The sequence below is a fragment of the Ascaphus truei genome, chromosome 2 (genome assembly GCF_040206685.1).
Source record: "Ascaphus truei isolate aAscTru1 chromosome 2, aAscTru1.hap1, whole genome shotgun sequence".
Classification (NCBI taxonomy): domain Eukaryota; kingdom Metazoa; phylum Chordata; class Amphibia; order Anura; family Ascaphidae; genus Ascaphus; species Ascaphus truei.
The window spans coordinates 61771109-61785950 of record NC_134484.1 but is presented as its reverse complement, the minus strand read 5'-3'; the positions used below and the strand labels follow the sequence as shown (position 1 = coordinate 61785950).

Genomic DNA, 14842 nt, shown 5'->3' with positions numbered 1-14842 from the left:
AAGACTCATTTTTTGTTCCAGCTTCTATTACGTCCTTTGTTCCCATGGAGCGCACAGGACGCAATCTGAAGTGAAGGGAACCAGCAGCGGATGACTGCATTTCTGTGTTAAGGGCTGGTACGGTTATGTGACCACGCTGTGCCGGAGGTCACGTAACTCGGAAGGGGTCATACGATATAAAAAATAAATAAAAAATTATTAAATAAATACAAAGATTTCCGCACAATCAAGACTTTTAATTTGACACATTCAATTGCTGCTTGTAAACGGCAATATAATTAAAACAAAAATTATTTTGTATAAAAATATTCCATACTGGGACCCATATGTTCTGATGCAATTTTACAAGAAAATCTACATTTCCGTAGCTTTCAAAAGCAATTTTACAATCACTTTAAAACCCAGAAATAAATAAGAGAAACCGGTTTCCCGTCTTGGGAAAGACAAGTATTAAAATGAAGCCCAAAACAGAAGAGGTTTAAGTCACGTATGTTCTCTGCTCGCCTTCAGAGTTGTTAGCGCAAGTTACAGTCCTGGGGTATCCCCATCACATTGTATTCTGGACAACTTGGACTCAACGTCTTCTTAGCTCCAGGTAACGCCAATTTCCAGCGTTGGAAACAAAAAACATTTCAAATGTTGCAACTTTTGTTTCACTCTTTTTCCTTCCTAAAGTTAAATAGGAAGCGTGATACATTCTCATACACCACAAAGGTGATGCAGCACGCAGGCGTCACGCGCAGCACGTTGGGAATGATTCCTTTGTAAAAGCCATGAACGCCTTCTTTCCTAAAGAAACAGAAGGAAAACAGACAAATAAGCCACCAATAAAGATAATAAAAAAAAAAAAAAAAAAATCAATGTCGCCAAGCCAAACCGGGCTTCATGGTGAAATGCTTACACACCAAACTATTGCATTTAAAATGGGCAAACTATTTTATTAACCCCTTACCTAAACCCCAGATACGGTATAGCAAGCAAAAAACATCCGTTGATGCAATTTACTGAGACAACTGAATTGTTATTGTTCTGCAGCCTTAATTGGTTTCATTCTATGTAATAATATTAATTATTAATAATAGCCCTTCAAGACTTTTTCAAAACAGGACATGAGTTGAATGAACCTCTTCAGCACAGAAGAGACCTTCAATGAACGGGTTACAGCAGCGTTATCCAACATGGGGGGGCCAAGAAGACTCAAGATGGTGGCTTAGGGAGACCAAGACACTAGGTGAAAAAGACAGACGGGGCCCAGAAAATTTGTACTTTTCCTGTATCAATGGTCCATTTATATATTTCATGTGAAATCATTATTTTAAAAACGTTATTTTATTTATCCCTAACACCAGGACTTGTTTCTTTGTGTGACGAATACAAAAACAGGGGGGACAAGGACAAAAATGCTTTCTGGGAGGTGGGGGAAGGGGACAAGGGAGAGAAAAGAGGGAAGATTCAAGTGTTGGGAACCACTGGATTAAAGCTTCATTATGGTAGATGTTTGGTGCTTACCTCCAAGTCCTGCTGATGACATCTATGACTCCCGAATACCTGTTGTGCTGATCCTGCAGACGAGCACGCACTACTTGATATGGGTAAGTTGCAACGACAGCAAATATTTTAGAGAGTGCAGCCATTGCAATATATTCCAAAGTATTCTGGAAATATAACGCCACAAGTTACCGGTTCATGTCGTTTAATGGCACACTAGGATTGCGGTTCTGTCTTTACCCCAGAAAACAACAAATATCATTTGAGGCGTTCTATCTTTCAGTGTGGCTATTGCAAATGGGTAAAGGAATAGAAAAACAAGAGGCAAAATGTGCAGCCAAGTCATTACGGATAACGCAACATTTTTACTATTACATCAATAGCATATTCTGCCATGTAATTCCACATTTTGAACCTAAATCTAACAAAGGAGCCATTTAGTTGCATCTTTTAATAAAAAATACAAATGATTCAAGCCTGTCAACCCCATCATGGAAAATTCCATGTCAGCAGGAACATACTCTAAATGCATATTATTTCTTAGAACACACACACACACACACACACACACACACACACACACACACACACACACACACACACACACACACACACACACACACACACACACACTTTAGCCAGTAACTACTGCCTAAAATTGCCAAATGCAGTATAATATTAAATCACTTGCTAATTTGTGTTAACAGTACATTAAAATACAGCGGGTGGAGGTAAAATTGCGTTCGCCTCTAGTATGGACTAGATAAGCGGTGCGCAAACTGGTGGACGCGAGAATTTTTCGGTGGGGGGGGGTGCGGGTGGTTACAGAGGCCCTGCACTCTTCCCCATGGCGTTTAAATTAAAGGCTGGGGGAGGCGTATGGGCTGTTCCATAGAGGGCGCGCTTGCTGCGCCGTGCACACACGCGGCAATTATAGTTGGCTGAGGTTAGTCAGCCTTTCTATAATGGTGCAGTGAGCGTGGAACCGGCCGACGGGGGGGAGGGGCGGGTAAGATGAGGAAAATAAAGATTTTGCGCCGCTACAATGTGTGTGTGCGTGCGCGTGTATGTACAATGTTAATAAATTTATTCCAACGTATTTATTATAAACACACACACACATTATTGTTACAAATATGAGGAGGGAAGGAGGGAAGAAGAAGAAGAACTGTCCATGTTTGGTGTTACATTTTATGCACATGGTCAAATCATGGAGTATTTGCATCAAGGCAACTTTGGAGCATTTTAATTCTGTGCCGATATATCAAAGTACTTTGCTCCAATTATGCCCAGATTTGCACTAGGCATTACATGACAAGCATATTATACCCAAACAGCTGTCTTAGTATGTTTACTGGCTCTGCACTTCTTTAACCTAGGCTGTGTGAAAACTGTGCAATACGGCAGGTTGCAGCTTATAGAGATCTATGTTCAATTAGATAAGGAGCAAAAAGTGACAGTGAGTGCTCATGTCATTACCCAGAATCCCTGGCTGCAGTGAAAGCACTGTGTGCTAAGGGATAATGGGCAAAGGCAGGTTTGTGGACCTGTCTCGACATGTGAATGTGCTCATAAAAATACCACTTATTTTCAATAAGATGCATTAAAGTCTGCATCTCTGTGCACCATTCTACAAACCATTTTATTTATACAAAAAGAAAATCCACCAGATATGAGTGTGTAAGTGTTATGTTCTGCTCAAGTATTTGCTGAACACACGGTGAGCTCACACAAAAAGGAGAAGCCATACGACACAAACAACCTCAAGTTTAACTAATACATTTAAAATACTTATACATACAGTAGGTGTCAGATTTTGGGATTAAAAAAAAAAAAAAAAAGACCCCTTAAAACCCAGATAAGACCCCTTAAACAGGCCACTGGAACTAGTTCACTTTGGTCCTAGGAGGAAATGCCCCTTTAAAATCCTGTAGTGACACAGAGTCCTGCTTCTAAACACACCTATCGCCGCATTGATTTACATAACCTAGGAATTCACCAATCACTGATACAGAGTATCGCATCATATTCGGTGTTAATGTCATCTCAAGACAATAGCAATTAAACATCAGATCGCTAGGATACCGTCTCATCAGAGCTTGATGAATCTGTCCCATAGTATTTACGGAGCGTGCCCACAGACAGCAGAGAATAGCAGGCAAGAGAACTACTGTAATTAGCATTTTCCAATTTAACCAACTTGTTCCTACATTATATATAGGAACATGGTTTAATTAAAAAAAAATACAAATAAACCACGACTTCACTTTGCTGAAAAAGGAGAGGAACAGATTTATTTTCTGAGACTCACTGCATAGACAGTAAGAGAAAGCACTACATACAAGGGCAATAACAAAGTGCATTATAAAAGGGGGGCCTGGATTAAGACCGGATGAGCCATTTTCCCCAAATGTCATTATTTAATCACAGAACACACTAAAGTCTGACATATGCATTTCTTACCAGTTTTGTGTCGCTTGGACGGTTGAGATGCTTGTTGTAGTCCATCTTTAGTTCCTCATATGCCATGAACTGAAGGGCCCCATGGGAAGTTCCCAGCAGTCCTGGTACAAATCCCTTTAAAAACATACAAGACAGCGACTTTGAGTGCTGGAATAATAATAGCGCAAGTCCAATCCCATCGTATACGCCCAGCAAGACAGAACCATAAAACCACTTTACCTTGTACAGCCCAGGTATGCCCTCATTCCTATAAATTTTTGCAAGAGCATCGAACATTCCTCTGTATTGACGCTTTGATGGGTCAGCACCAGCATCATATTGAAGAACCAAACGGGTCTTTGTAACCCAAATTGGGTTTGTTAAACACAGAGTTAAGGCACCTGGAAACCGAAGGCAAACAGTAAAACGTTAATACATTATATGTGTGCCTAAGGCTGCGTTTATAGTGCCGTTGCGACCGATGACGTCACCCGTCGCCGAAAGTTGCACTTGGGTTTGGAGCGACGTCGCCGGTGATGAGGCCAGTGACGTCACGACGGGGCGGGCAGAGTGCAGTAGGCGCTCTGTGATTGGTGTAGAGACAGTCACATATGGCAACTGTCTCTCCCAAAATCAAATTTCAATGGCTTCAATTTTTTGTGCAGCTCTGTCGCGCTTACTATAAGCGCATGCGACGGATCCAATGCATTTGTTTTGGCGCGACGTCGCATCACCGTCGCTATAAACGCAGCCTTAAAAAGATAAAGATGCAAAGGGGTTTTAGACTAGACTAATCTTCCTAATTAGCCCCCAAAAAATGAACAAATTAAAGACAAAATAGCATAAAATTTAAAAAAAAACCTCTTAATTATCGGATAACAGAAGTAAAATAACCTGCATTACTATTTTCACTGACAATAGTATATTTAGCATTTCTAAACATGAAAGATTAGTAACATGCTAAACAAGAAAAGTCTTAACTTGACCCCTCAACCAGCAGCTTTTGAGGTAAGACAGACAATTGTTCTTGTCCAAGCCTGTCTGTTCCTATTTTACAGAACTCGGTTTTCCAGCTTTAGTGATGGTGTCATGTGACCCATCTCTCCTATGCAAAGTAAGCCATTGGAGACCAAAGAGTTGCCACAAGGCAGATATGCAATGCTGAAGCAGCACAACAAGATGGAGCTCCTGATCCCAGTCTCTCCTACAAGATGTGAACAAACATGCAAGTCATCACAAACGCATGTGAAACTCGTAATGGGATAACTTGTTGCAGCCAACTCGCCACCAGCCGTCTTGCCCCCACCAGTCACCGAGGGCAGCTCACCGCCGGCTGTCTCACCACTAAGGTAAATTATTAAGGGATCAACTTTAGGGTAAGGTTAGGGGGTTAGACTAAGGGCTTAAGGTTAGGGATTTTAGAGAAAGGTGTGAAGGTGAAGATTTGTGTAAGCAGAGGTTAAGGTTAGGAGTTTAGCGTAAGGGTTTAACAGGTTTGGGTAAGGACTTAACATTAGGGGATTTTTGGGGTAGGGTTAGGGGTTCTTACCTTCGTGATGAGACAGTTTGCGGCGAGTTGGCTGCAGCAAGTTGTCCTAGACCGTGTAAAACATGCCATGGCCTTTTTGCATCAGTGAGCTTTTTATCCTTGCTACAAATATGATAAAGACACACTTTGAATTGTGAAGGTTTTCCCAGGTGTCAGAGCAGGACATGGGAGGGAACAAGAATTCAGCTTTGTGTACGGACAAATTATTGAATGAAGAGGTAGATTTTATAATATATACATATGCTCAATTAACGTGTGGGCCTCGTGGGCTCAAAGCCAACTTTACCACTTCGTCAAGTCAATTTACTCAACCACGACGCACATTTCCATAGGGGCTTTGCAAAACAGTTTGTCACGCTTCATCTCACTTACAAATCGAAATGATCTTACATTAAAGGTTTAAGAAGAAATAGAACAGAAGTCAGAACATTTTATAATTTCCCCAAAAATGGTTAGTTAGTTTACAGGGGAAAAGAAAGAAATCAGCCCATATTTAAATAAATTAGAACAGGGGAGCGCAAACTTTTGAAGCTGCGCCCCTCCGTCTTCCCGTCCCCGGCTCTCACGCCACCCCCCCCCCCTACCTTGTATCCACGTCAAATGACGTTGCGAGGGTCATGTGACCCGCTGCATCATTTGACGTCACACGGTCCCACGGCGTCATTTGATGCTGTGTTGCCATGGCGACGCGTCACACAGTCGGCTGAATCCCGGTAGGTGGAGTGTTGCAGGGGCCTCATGCGATCCCCCGGTATTTAAATAAAATGCCTGGGGGAAGAGCGCGGGGCCTCTGCAACCGCCCACGCAGAAAAATCTCCCGTCCACCTTGGGGGACGCGCCCTGCAGTTTGCGCACCTCTGAATTAGAAGATAAAACATTAAAGTGGCTTCAGGAGCATGCTTATAAAAACACTAGTTTTCATGTACTTGAATGCCCAGTTTGAAGGGACTTTTACAATCCGTGAGTCTTGGGGCCCAAATCTATCATGAGATTTTAAACATGTTTATCCCCATCACTGCTGAATGCCTATTAGAAACCTTGCTGCATCATTCCATCCGTTCCATACTCCTACTATCCTTGTCCCACCATTAGGAATAGGTTTACACACCAGCTCCAGCAGCAGAGAACAGGTGTTCTGTTGCACTGAGGTTTTCCGTTCTCCCTTCCTTCTTGTAGGCTTTGATGGCACTATAGCTGGGATAAAATAAAAAGAAACGTGTAAATCCGGATATAAAAATCAGTGCCTTGTATTGAAAGCGTTGCAAGGATCCATACAGCTATACTTCAATAAACTCTTATTTCACCACAACAGTTTGACACTATTTCATATACATTTGTCATCGGAGACGGCAAACAAACATTTTGGGGGCTATTCATTAATCTGCCAATGAATGTCCGTGCACTAGCGCCCCGATCACAGTACTGAATATCCCCTTTGATTTAGATGTTTCACTACATCCATAATTTAAAGTAAATGGCGATTCATTTATAAGAGTCCTATAAACTAGTGTCTGACCTGTATCCGTGGTACTTCTAGGAATCATGACCTTAAGGCACCCTTTAAAGCAGGGGTCTCCAAACTCAGTCCTCAAGGGCCGTTACCAAGCCGGCTTTTATGGATATCCCCGTTTCAGCACAGGTGGCTTTGACGGAGCCACCTGTGCTGAAACAGGGATATCCATAAAAGCCGGTCTGGTGGCACCGCTTGAGGACTGAGTTTGGAGACCCCTGCTTTAAAACACTGGCTACTCACCAAATGACAAAAATAATAACAAAGTGCGTGTTTATTATTGCAGGAAAGGACTAAAATGTCATTAAAATAACCAAGTTAAATGACACCAAGTAATGGATTACATGGGTTGAACTTTGTGCTGCTATGTTCAATGTTCTGCATCGCTCGGCTATCCAAATGGTACTTCCTGTGAAGCAATGCATGAATCTGCCTGTGAAAAGGACAATTTGACAGGTGTTTGACAGGAATGTAATGTAAATATTAGGTTTTCCTTTCAGACTGAGCATTTGCATGATTTTATCATAACATTTTATGTGGATATATTTTAAAATAGTTACATTGAATCTTTACCACGTCAAAGTTCTAGGGCATAGCCTGTTTAGGACAAAAAAAAGTCCATCCAGATCCTTAAAATAAAAAATAAATAAAAAAGCACAACTTGTCCTTAAAGCAGCAATACAGTCAACTTAAATGAATATATTTTTTAAATGTATTGCAGGTTTGAAGCAGGGAGTCTCTGGAGCTGAACCCTTTCATTTCAGCTCCGGGGACCCCCTGCTTCCAGAGATACTTGCCTCCGTAGAGAGTGCCGGTATCTCTGCAGAGTTTAAAGGTCCAGGTTAGGCGGGCCAATAGGGAGCCGCACCGAATAACGTCACGGTTTCCTATTCCTAGCCAGACATACACACCTGATCTCACGCATGCCTCCCTGCCACCTCTTCTCCTGTAAATGGTGTTCACCTTTTCATTTAACACCGACTTTCTTTAAATTTTACGCCACAAATCAAGCATCCCAATAGCCTGCCCTCATGGCTATTGTCCCACACCCACAGTCGCTCCTACCACCCATTGTGACCAAGCACTGCCATCTACAGCACTTACTCCCTCACCTTCTGTCTCTGTAAGTGTCCCATCATACCACTTAGATTGTAAGCTCTTCGGGGCAGGGATTTCCTTTCCTATTGTCTGATTTTGCTGCACTTATTGTATTATTATAATTCCCTGTACTGTATTCTTTGTGAAGCGCCGAGTACACTTTTGGCGCTATATAAAGACATACAATACGCCCGTGTGATATTTAAACGCCGCCATTAGATGAAGGATCACAGTTCCTCTGTTTGCAGGGCTACCAGTACAGAGGCAAGTATCTCTGGAAGCAGGGGTCTCCGGAGCAGAAATTAACGGGGTTCAGCTCCAGAGACCCATTGCTTCAAACCTGCAATAAAAATGTAATAATATTATGTTTAAATAAAGTTAACCCATATTGCTGCTTTAATTACGGTTTCTCACTCAGATCCAATAATTACTCTGGGGTCCTCTGATTTTTTTAAATTTTTTCTAAGAGAAGAAGAAAAGAAAGTTAAGTACAGGAACATTTTTGGGAAGACTCTTAAGATTGTCAAATACCCCAAAACTACGTACAATGACATCTTACAGAAGTTAACAGGCGGCCAGCAATGAGTAATCCAAAGGTAGAGAAAAAATAAAATAAAAGAGAAAAGAGCACACTGCCAGGGAGTCAGGTGGTATAAAAAGAAGGTTCTATTTCTTCAGCACAAGAGCAAAAAACCATCACCCTTGGGAGGTGAAAAAAAATCCTCCTACGCATTTCAGACCCGAATGTCCTTTATCAAGGAGTATACCATCTGACTCCCTGGCAGTGCGCTCTTTTCTCCTCTACCTTTGGATTACTGCACCTACGGCTGGCACGCCACCCTGGACTTGCTAAGGCTGAAGGAGAGGGTAAGATTTTTCCAAGTTATTTGTTAAGTTATGATCAGATATGGATGATTACCAGTACTTGTTATTTTTCCTCCAATGAGGTTACATCAAGGTGATATCTAGCATTGTTGATTGTTCCCTTCAGGAGAAGCGATTTTGTATTAGGACTGATCACTCACAGATCATATTTTAGTCCATACCAACTCCACAGTACAGTCTGTTTTAGGAGTCCGCATTGGATATTATTGCGTGAAAGTTTCACCATCTTTGGAGCACCCATCTCCTGCATATTCTGAACGTTCTGCCAGCAATGAGTTGCCCTATTCATTGCATTGCCAACAATGTTTTATTTCTTAAAAGGATTAGAACATTGTAGTTAGAGTCCTGCTTTATCAGTAAGGCGGGCGGGAGCGCGTTATGCCGTGCGCGACAGTTTTAGTTGACGGAGGATAGCCAGCCATTCTATAATAGGGCCGCACGCACGCATGGCAGGGAGCTTGGAGCGGACCGACGAGGGAGAAGATGATGAAATTAATGATTTCGCGCTGCTACCGGCACTGTAATGTATGTATGTATGTATGTATGTATGTGTCAAAGTTAAATAAAAATAATTTTTTTTTTTTTTTTTTATCACACACACACACACACACACACACACACACACACACACACACACACACACACACACACACACACACACACACACACACACACACACACACACACACACACACACACACACACACACACACACACACACACCATTCCAGAATGGGATGAGTGGACGCAGCTGTTGTGCCGGATACTTTTGCTGCTGCCATTCGGCCAAAAGTAGGCATTTAGAATTAGGGTTAAAGGTTCTTTAGGGAGAGGGGACAGGGGGTAAGGTTTGTTGGCCAAGGGCTTACCTTACCATGGCGGAGAAGCGGCGAAATATCCTTGAGGTGGCGAAATGCTGATGGCGAAAGGACCACGAGCAAACATCCCACACCGCATAATTCAAAGACCCATAAGGATCTGCAGTAAGTCTTGTGCCCTCATTCAATGACATAGTTTTGGCTACTGGCTCCTACTCGTTCCCTCCCCCCCAAAAAAAGGTATTGCTTTGTCTTTTGAACCCTCCTTTTTTGTTTTGGGGTACAAAACAAGCTGGTCAAGGTTGCCTAGATGGGTTATAAAAAAAAAAAAAAAAAAGTCCCATTCCATTTTATTGTTCACTTAGTGAAATATAGAAATAATTTTTTTTCTAATATAGCACCCTACATATAATTTTGCAGGCCTATCTTACAATCTATGTTTGGCACCTGAGACACAGGCATTGAAGGTGACTTAGTAGATAGGGAGGAAGGGGAGTGTGGGGAAAGGGAAAGGGGAAATCCTGCTCAGCTCAAACTATTATTTACATACTAGAGAGGTGCTATCAGGGTTGAAACATACGTGTAGGGGGGGGAAATGACAAGAACCCTAAGTGATGCACTCAACTCTACTGAATGAAAATAATAATTTTTTTATTAATATATATTTAAGCAAACATAAAAATAAATGTTATTTAAAACCTAAGTGATGTACTGAGGAGATCCTAATGTTGAATCTCTCTAAATAGTCAGATGGCATAAGTATATATCTTTAAATAGTCATTCATGCTAGAATAGGTATGCAGTTACATACAAATATGTATCTCACAACACTTTGAACATAGTTGCTCTTTAAAGTTGACACTTTGTAAAATCCTGAAGGATATGGGTACATAAAACTGTTAATCCTAACAGGTGGTGAGATATAGTAATAACTGGGAGCACTAGTTAATATGACACTGTATTACAATGCTTGTTTGTTACACATGGCATTGGTGCCTGCACAAAAAAAACTAAATGCAATCCCAGACAGGAAGGAACCCCTGTAGTAGTAAACATAAACTTGGGACAAAAGTCGCCGTGAAGCTGGTGATAGTGAGTATAATACCCTAATGGCCGATTAATGATTCAGCAGGGCATTTGCATACCCCAATCCACTCACATACACACACGGTATTAGTATACCGGCAGACACTGCCTGTAAGGTAATCGCAACTCTGCATGCACTCGTGACGGACGCTGACCGGCAGGGTAGGAAAGCCTGATCGTCCCTATCACTTGCTAGTGGGATCCACAGCTGTGGCCCACATCAGAGTTTAACTGCCACGTTCCTATTCTAGCTGACCGGAGACAAACTCCTGTGAGTTTGCAGTACATAAGACGTCGCTATGACGTCATCCTGACACAACTTTCTCCACTTTCTCCACTTGCACTTACAAGAAGAAGTAAAGTCCCCAGGAGGCACCAGCCCCCCACATATTTGGGGTAACTCCCTGGTACAGGCCACGCAGTCCTTCACGCTGCCACACAGTGACCAAACAGTGCAAAATGCCATTGTATTTGGGTCTTAAGTCCAGGCCGTCACTCACTGTGAAGACAAAAAGGGAAAAGACGTATAAACATCAAGTATCAAACTCTTCAACCCCATGACAAGGTCTTTACAACACACAAACTTTAATGCTAAATCCCAACCCCCTAAAAACATGCAAGAGGAGAGGCGAGCGCAGAGAGGTGACAGGTGAGGAGGTGGGTTAGAGAGGCAGCGTTGATGTACTGTTGGGCCAACCACAGAGGCTGAAAGTAATGCTGCAGGAGGTATTTGAAGCAGCCTACAGTTTACCAATGGATCTCTAAGCCCTCTTTCCGGTTCTACTTTTCCATTAAACTATAATTTGGAAGTTGAAATGCAATTGTATGAATAATAAGTATAAATGTTTGTACTACTAATGGAGATCAGATGGAAATGTACCCATCCCATCCCTTTTTTCTTTTGTACCCCTCCCCCTCTAAATATAACTTGTAAAAAAACAAAAACAAAATGCAAGTTTAAAAATATATATATAATTTGAATAGGAATCCTCCCAAAATCTCAGAGTTTTATTCCTGAAGGTTTAGATCCCTATTTCCCATACGATTCTTATTTCCCCACCATAACATGTCCTAATACAGCACCCTTTCTTCTTCCCACTGTATCCCCAACCGGTGATCATACAGCTCCCTCTCCGCATATTATCCCACAGTATCCACACTTCTATATGTAATCCTCACTGCCCGGCTTCTAGGGAGCTTACACCGGTGTGCTATGTATGGCTACTTCGCAGTGGGTTACCTAGATTCAGGTGGCTAGGAAATGAGGTAGCAAGGTTGTGGAATAATGGGCGCAAGGAACGTTTGTCATTCAACAGTCTCTTATAGGAGGTCGCCATGCACAGGGACCGCACACCACACTTTTAAACAACGTTGTACTGTTTTTTTTTATTGTTATCGATGCTTTATGTGGTTCAATGAAGGCCCACTCAACACTCAGAAGTATATATCTTAGTTGCACAACTATTCTGAGACCCGGCGCCCCCCATTCTTTTCTGTTCGGGATACACCTGTGTATTATCCCAGTAACACTAGGCCTATTTGTGAATCCTAGCGGATCCTGTACAAGTGACCCCAATACCTTTGGTCTTTGCAGGAACTGCCACTTCGCAGGAGCCGGAGGCTTCAACCGTGGATTCATGCAGATTCCCGGTTAGAGCCGATCCGCCGGCGCCCAGGAGTCCTCGTTACTGACACCCTCCATGGCATGCCGTTTTCCTACTTCAAAGCTTTTATTGGACTCCCTTAATCTTCTTCTTCGAAGATCCTAACTTAACTATGGTTACGGAGTCAAATGACGCGGTGGGGTCACATGATGTCGTGACGTCAGAGAAAAAGTATGGGGTGGGGGGAGCTGACAAAAAAGTTTGCGCACCCCTTAAGTACAGGGGGGGGGGGTGGGCTGGTCTGTACTAATGTATTGTGTGAACATCCCTCGCTCTCCTCATGTCCTCTACAATCTACCTTCTCACACACTTTTCTCTCCTCTTATACACTCTCCGTGATTCATGATCCCATGGCAATACAGAGTGGAGCCTGGTACATGCCAACCATACCTGTAACCCTTTAGAGGAGGGAGGGGAAAGATATATACCCGCCTCCCCATATCATCCCACCGTACCCTCAGCCCTATGCGTGATCATACACCCCCTCGCCATATCAACAAACAATATCCCCAGCCCTATGTATCATCATATACACACCCCTCCCCATATCATCCTCAGCTCTATGTATGATCACATACACACCCCCTGCTCATATCATCTCACAGTATCCCCAGCCCAATGATCACATACACACACCCTGCTCATATCCCCAGCCCAATGTATGATCACATACACACCCCCTGCTCATATCATCCCCAGCCCAATGTATGATCACATACACCCCCCCTCCCCATATCATCTCACAGTATCCCCAGCCCAATGATCACATACACACCCCCTGCTCATATCATCCCCAGCCCAATGTATGATCACATACACACCCCCTGCTCATATCCCCAGCCCAATGTGTGATCACATACACACCCCCTGCTCATATCATCCCCAGCCCAATGTATGATCACATACACACACCCTGCTCATATCATCCCCAGCCCAATGTGTGATCACATACACACCCCTGCTCATATCATCCCCAGCCCAATGTATGATCACATACACACACCCTGCTCATATCATCCCCAGCCCTATGTATGATCACATACACACACCCTGCTCATATCATCCCCAGCCCAATGTATGATCACATACACACACCCTGCTCATATCATCTCCAGCCCAATGTATGATCCATACACACACCCTGCTCATATCATCCCCAGCCCAATGTATGATCCATACACACCCCCTGCTCATATCATCCCCAGCCCAATGTGTGATCACATACACACACCCTGCTCATATCATCCCCAGCCCAATGTGTGATCACATACACACACCCTGCTCATATCATCCCCAGCCCAATGTGTGATCACATACACACCCCCTGCTCATATCATCCCCAGCCCAATGTGTGATCACATACACACCCCCTGCTCATATCATCCCCAGCCCAATGTGTGATCACATACACACCCCCTGCTCATATCATCCCCAGCCCAATGTGTGATCACATACACACCCCCTGCTCATATCATCCCCAGCCCAATGTGTGATCACATACACACACCCTGCTCATATCATCCCCAGCCCAATGTATGATCACATACACACACCCTGCTCATATCATCCCCAGCCCAATGTATGATCACATACACACACCCTGCTCATATCATCCCCAGCCCAATGTATGATCACATACACACACCCTGCTCATATCATCCCCAGCCCAATGTATGATCACATACACACACCCTGCTCATATCATCCCCAGCCCAATGTATGATCACATACACACCCCCTGCTCATATCATCCCCAGCCCAATGTATGATCACATACACACACCCTGCTCATATCATCCCCAGCCCAATGTATGATCACATACACACCCCCTGCTCATATCATCCCCAGCCCTATGTATGATCGCACCCCCCCTCCCCTCCCCATATATGATCACACAGCTCCTCTCCAGTACCTGCGAAGCGGATCTTGACCAGGTCAAGCGGGTGCAGCACTAGTGTGGATAGGACTCCCCCGCTCAGCCCAGCCACCAGGTTCTCATAATGGACGTGCCTGAAAACCTGCCTCACCATACCGGCTGGGGAGGAGGGGAGTGCGGGGCCCGGGGGGGCCGCCATGTGGCGGAGAGGAGGCCGGTCACCTGCAGCTCTGCCGCCCAGGAGACCCGGGTTTCATCAGGAAGAGGTGTGTGTGTGTGTGACCTCCGCTTGTAACCCCGCCCTTTGCTGTCAGCCACGGCCTCGCTTTCACTACGAATTGGGATCGTCACAGTTCCGCCTCCTTCAACACTGGACCGTAGGTTGTGGGCAAAACGGCGGTCTGCCCTCAGACAAGATGGCGGCC

General features: G+C 43.7%; 1 protein-coding gene across 1 annotated transcript; it reads right to left on the bottom strand.

The window, feature by feature from the left end:
- Window positions 1-215: 215 nt before the first annotated feature.
- SLC25A32 (solute carrier family 25 member 32) lies at window positions 216-14807 on the bottom strand. The gene is made up of 7 exons (XM_075582558.1): window positions 14454-14807; window positions 11225-11375; window positions 6588-6673; window positions 4171-4331; window positions 3952-4065; window positions 1510-1655; window positions 216-789 (listed from the first exon to the last, which is right to left on the bottom strand). Exons 1-7 carry the CDS (start codon window positions 14614-14616, stop codon window positions 654-656), a joined length of 957 nt encoding a protein of 318 aa, XP_075438673.1. The 5' UTR covers window positions 14617-14807; the 3' UTR covers window positions 216-653.
- Between the last annotated feature and the right edge of the window lie 35 nt (window positions 14808-14842).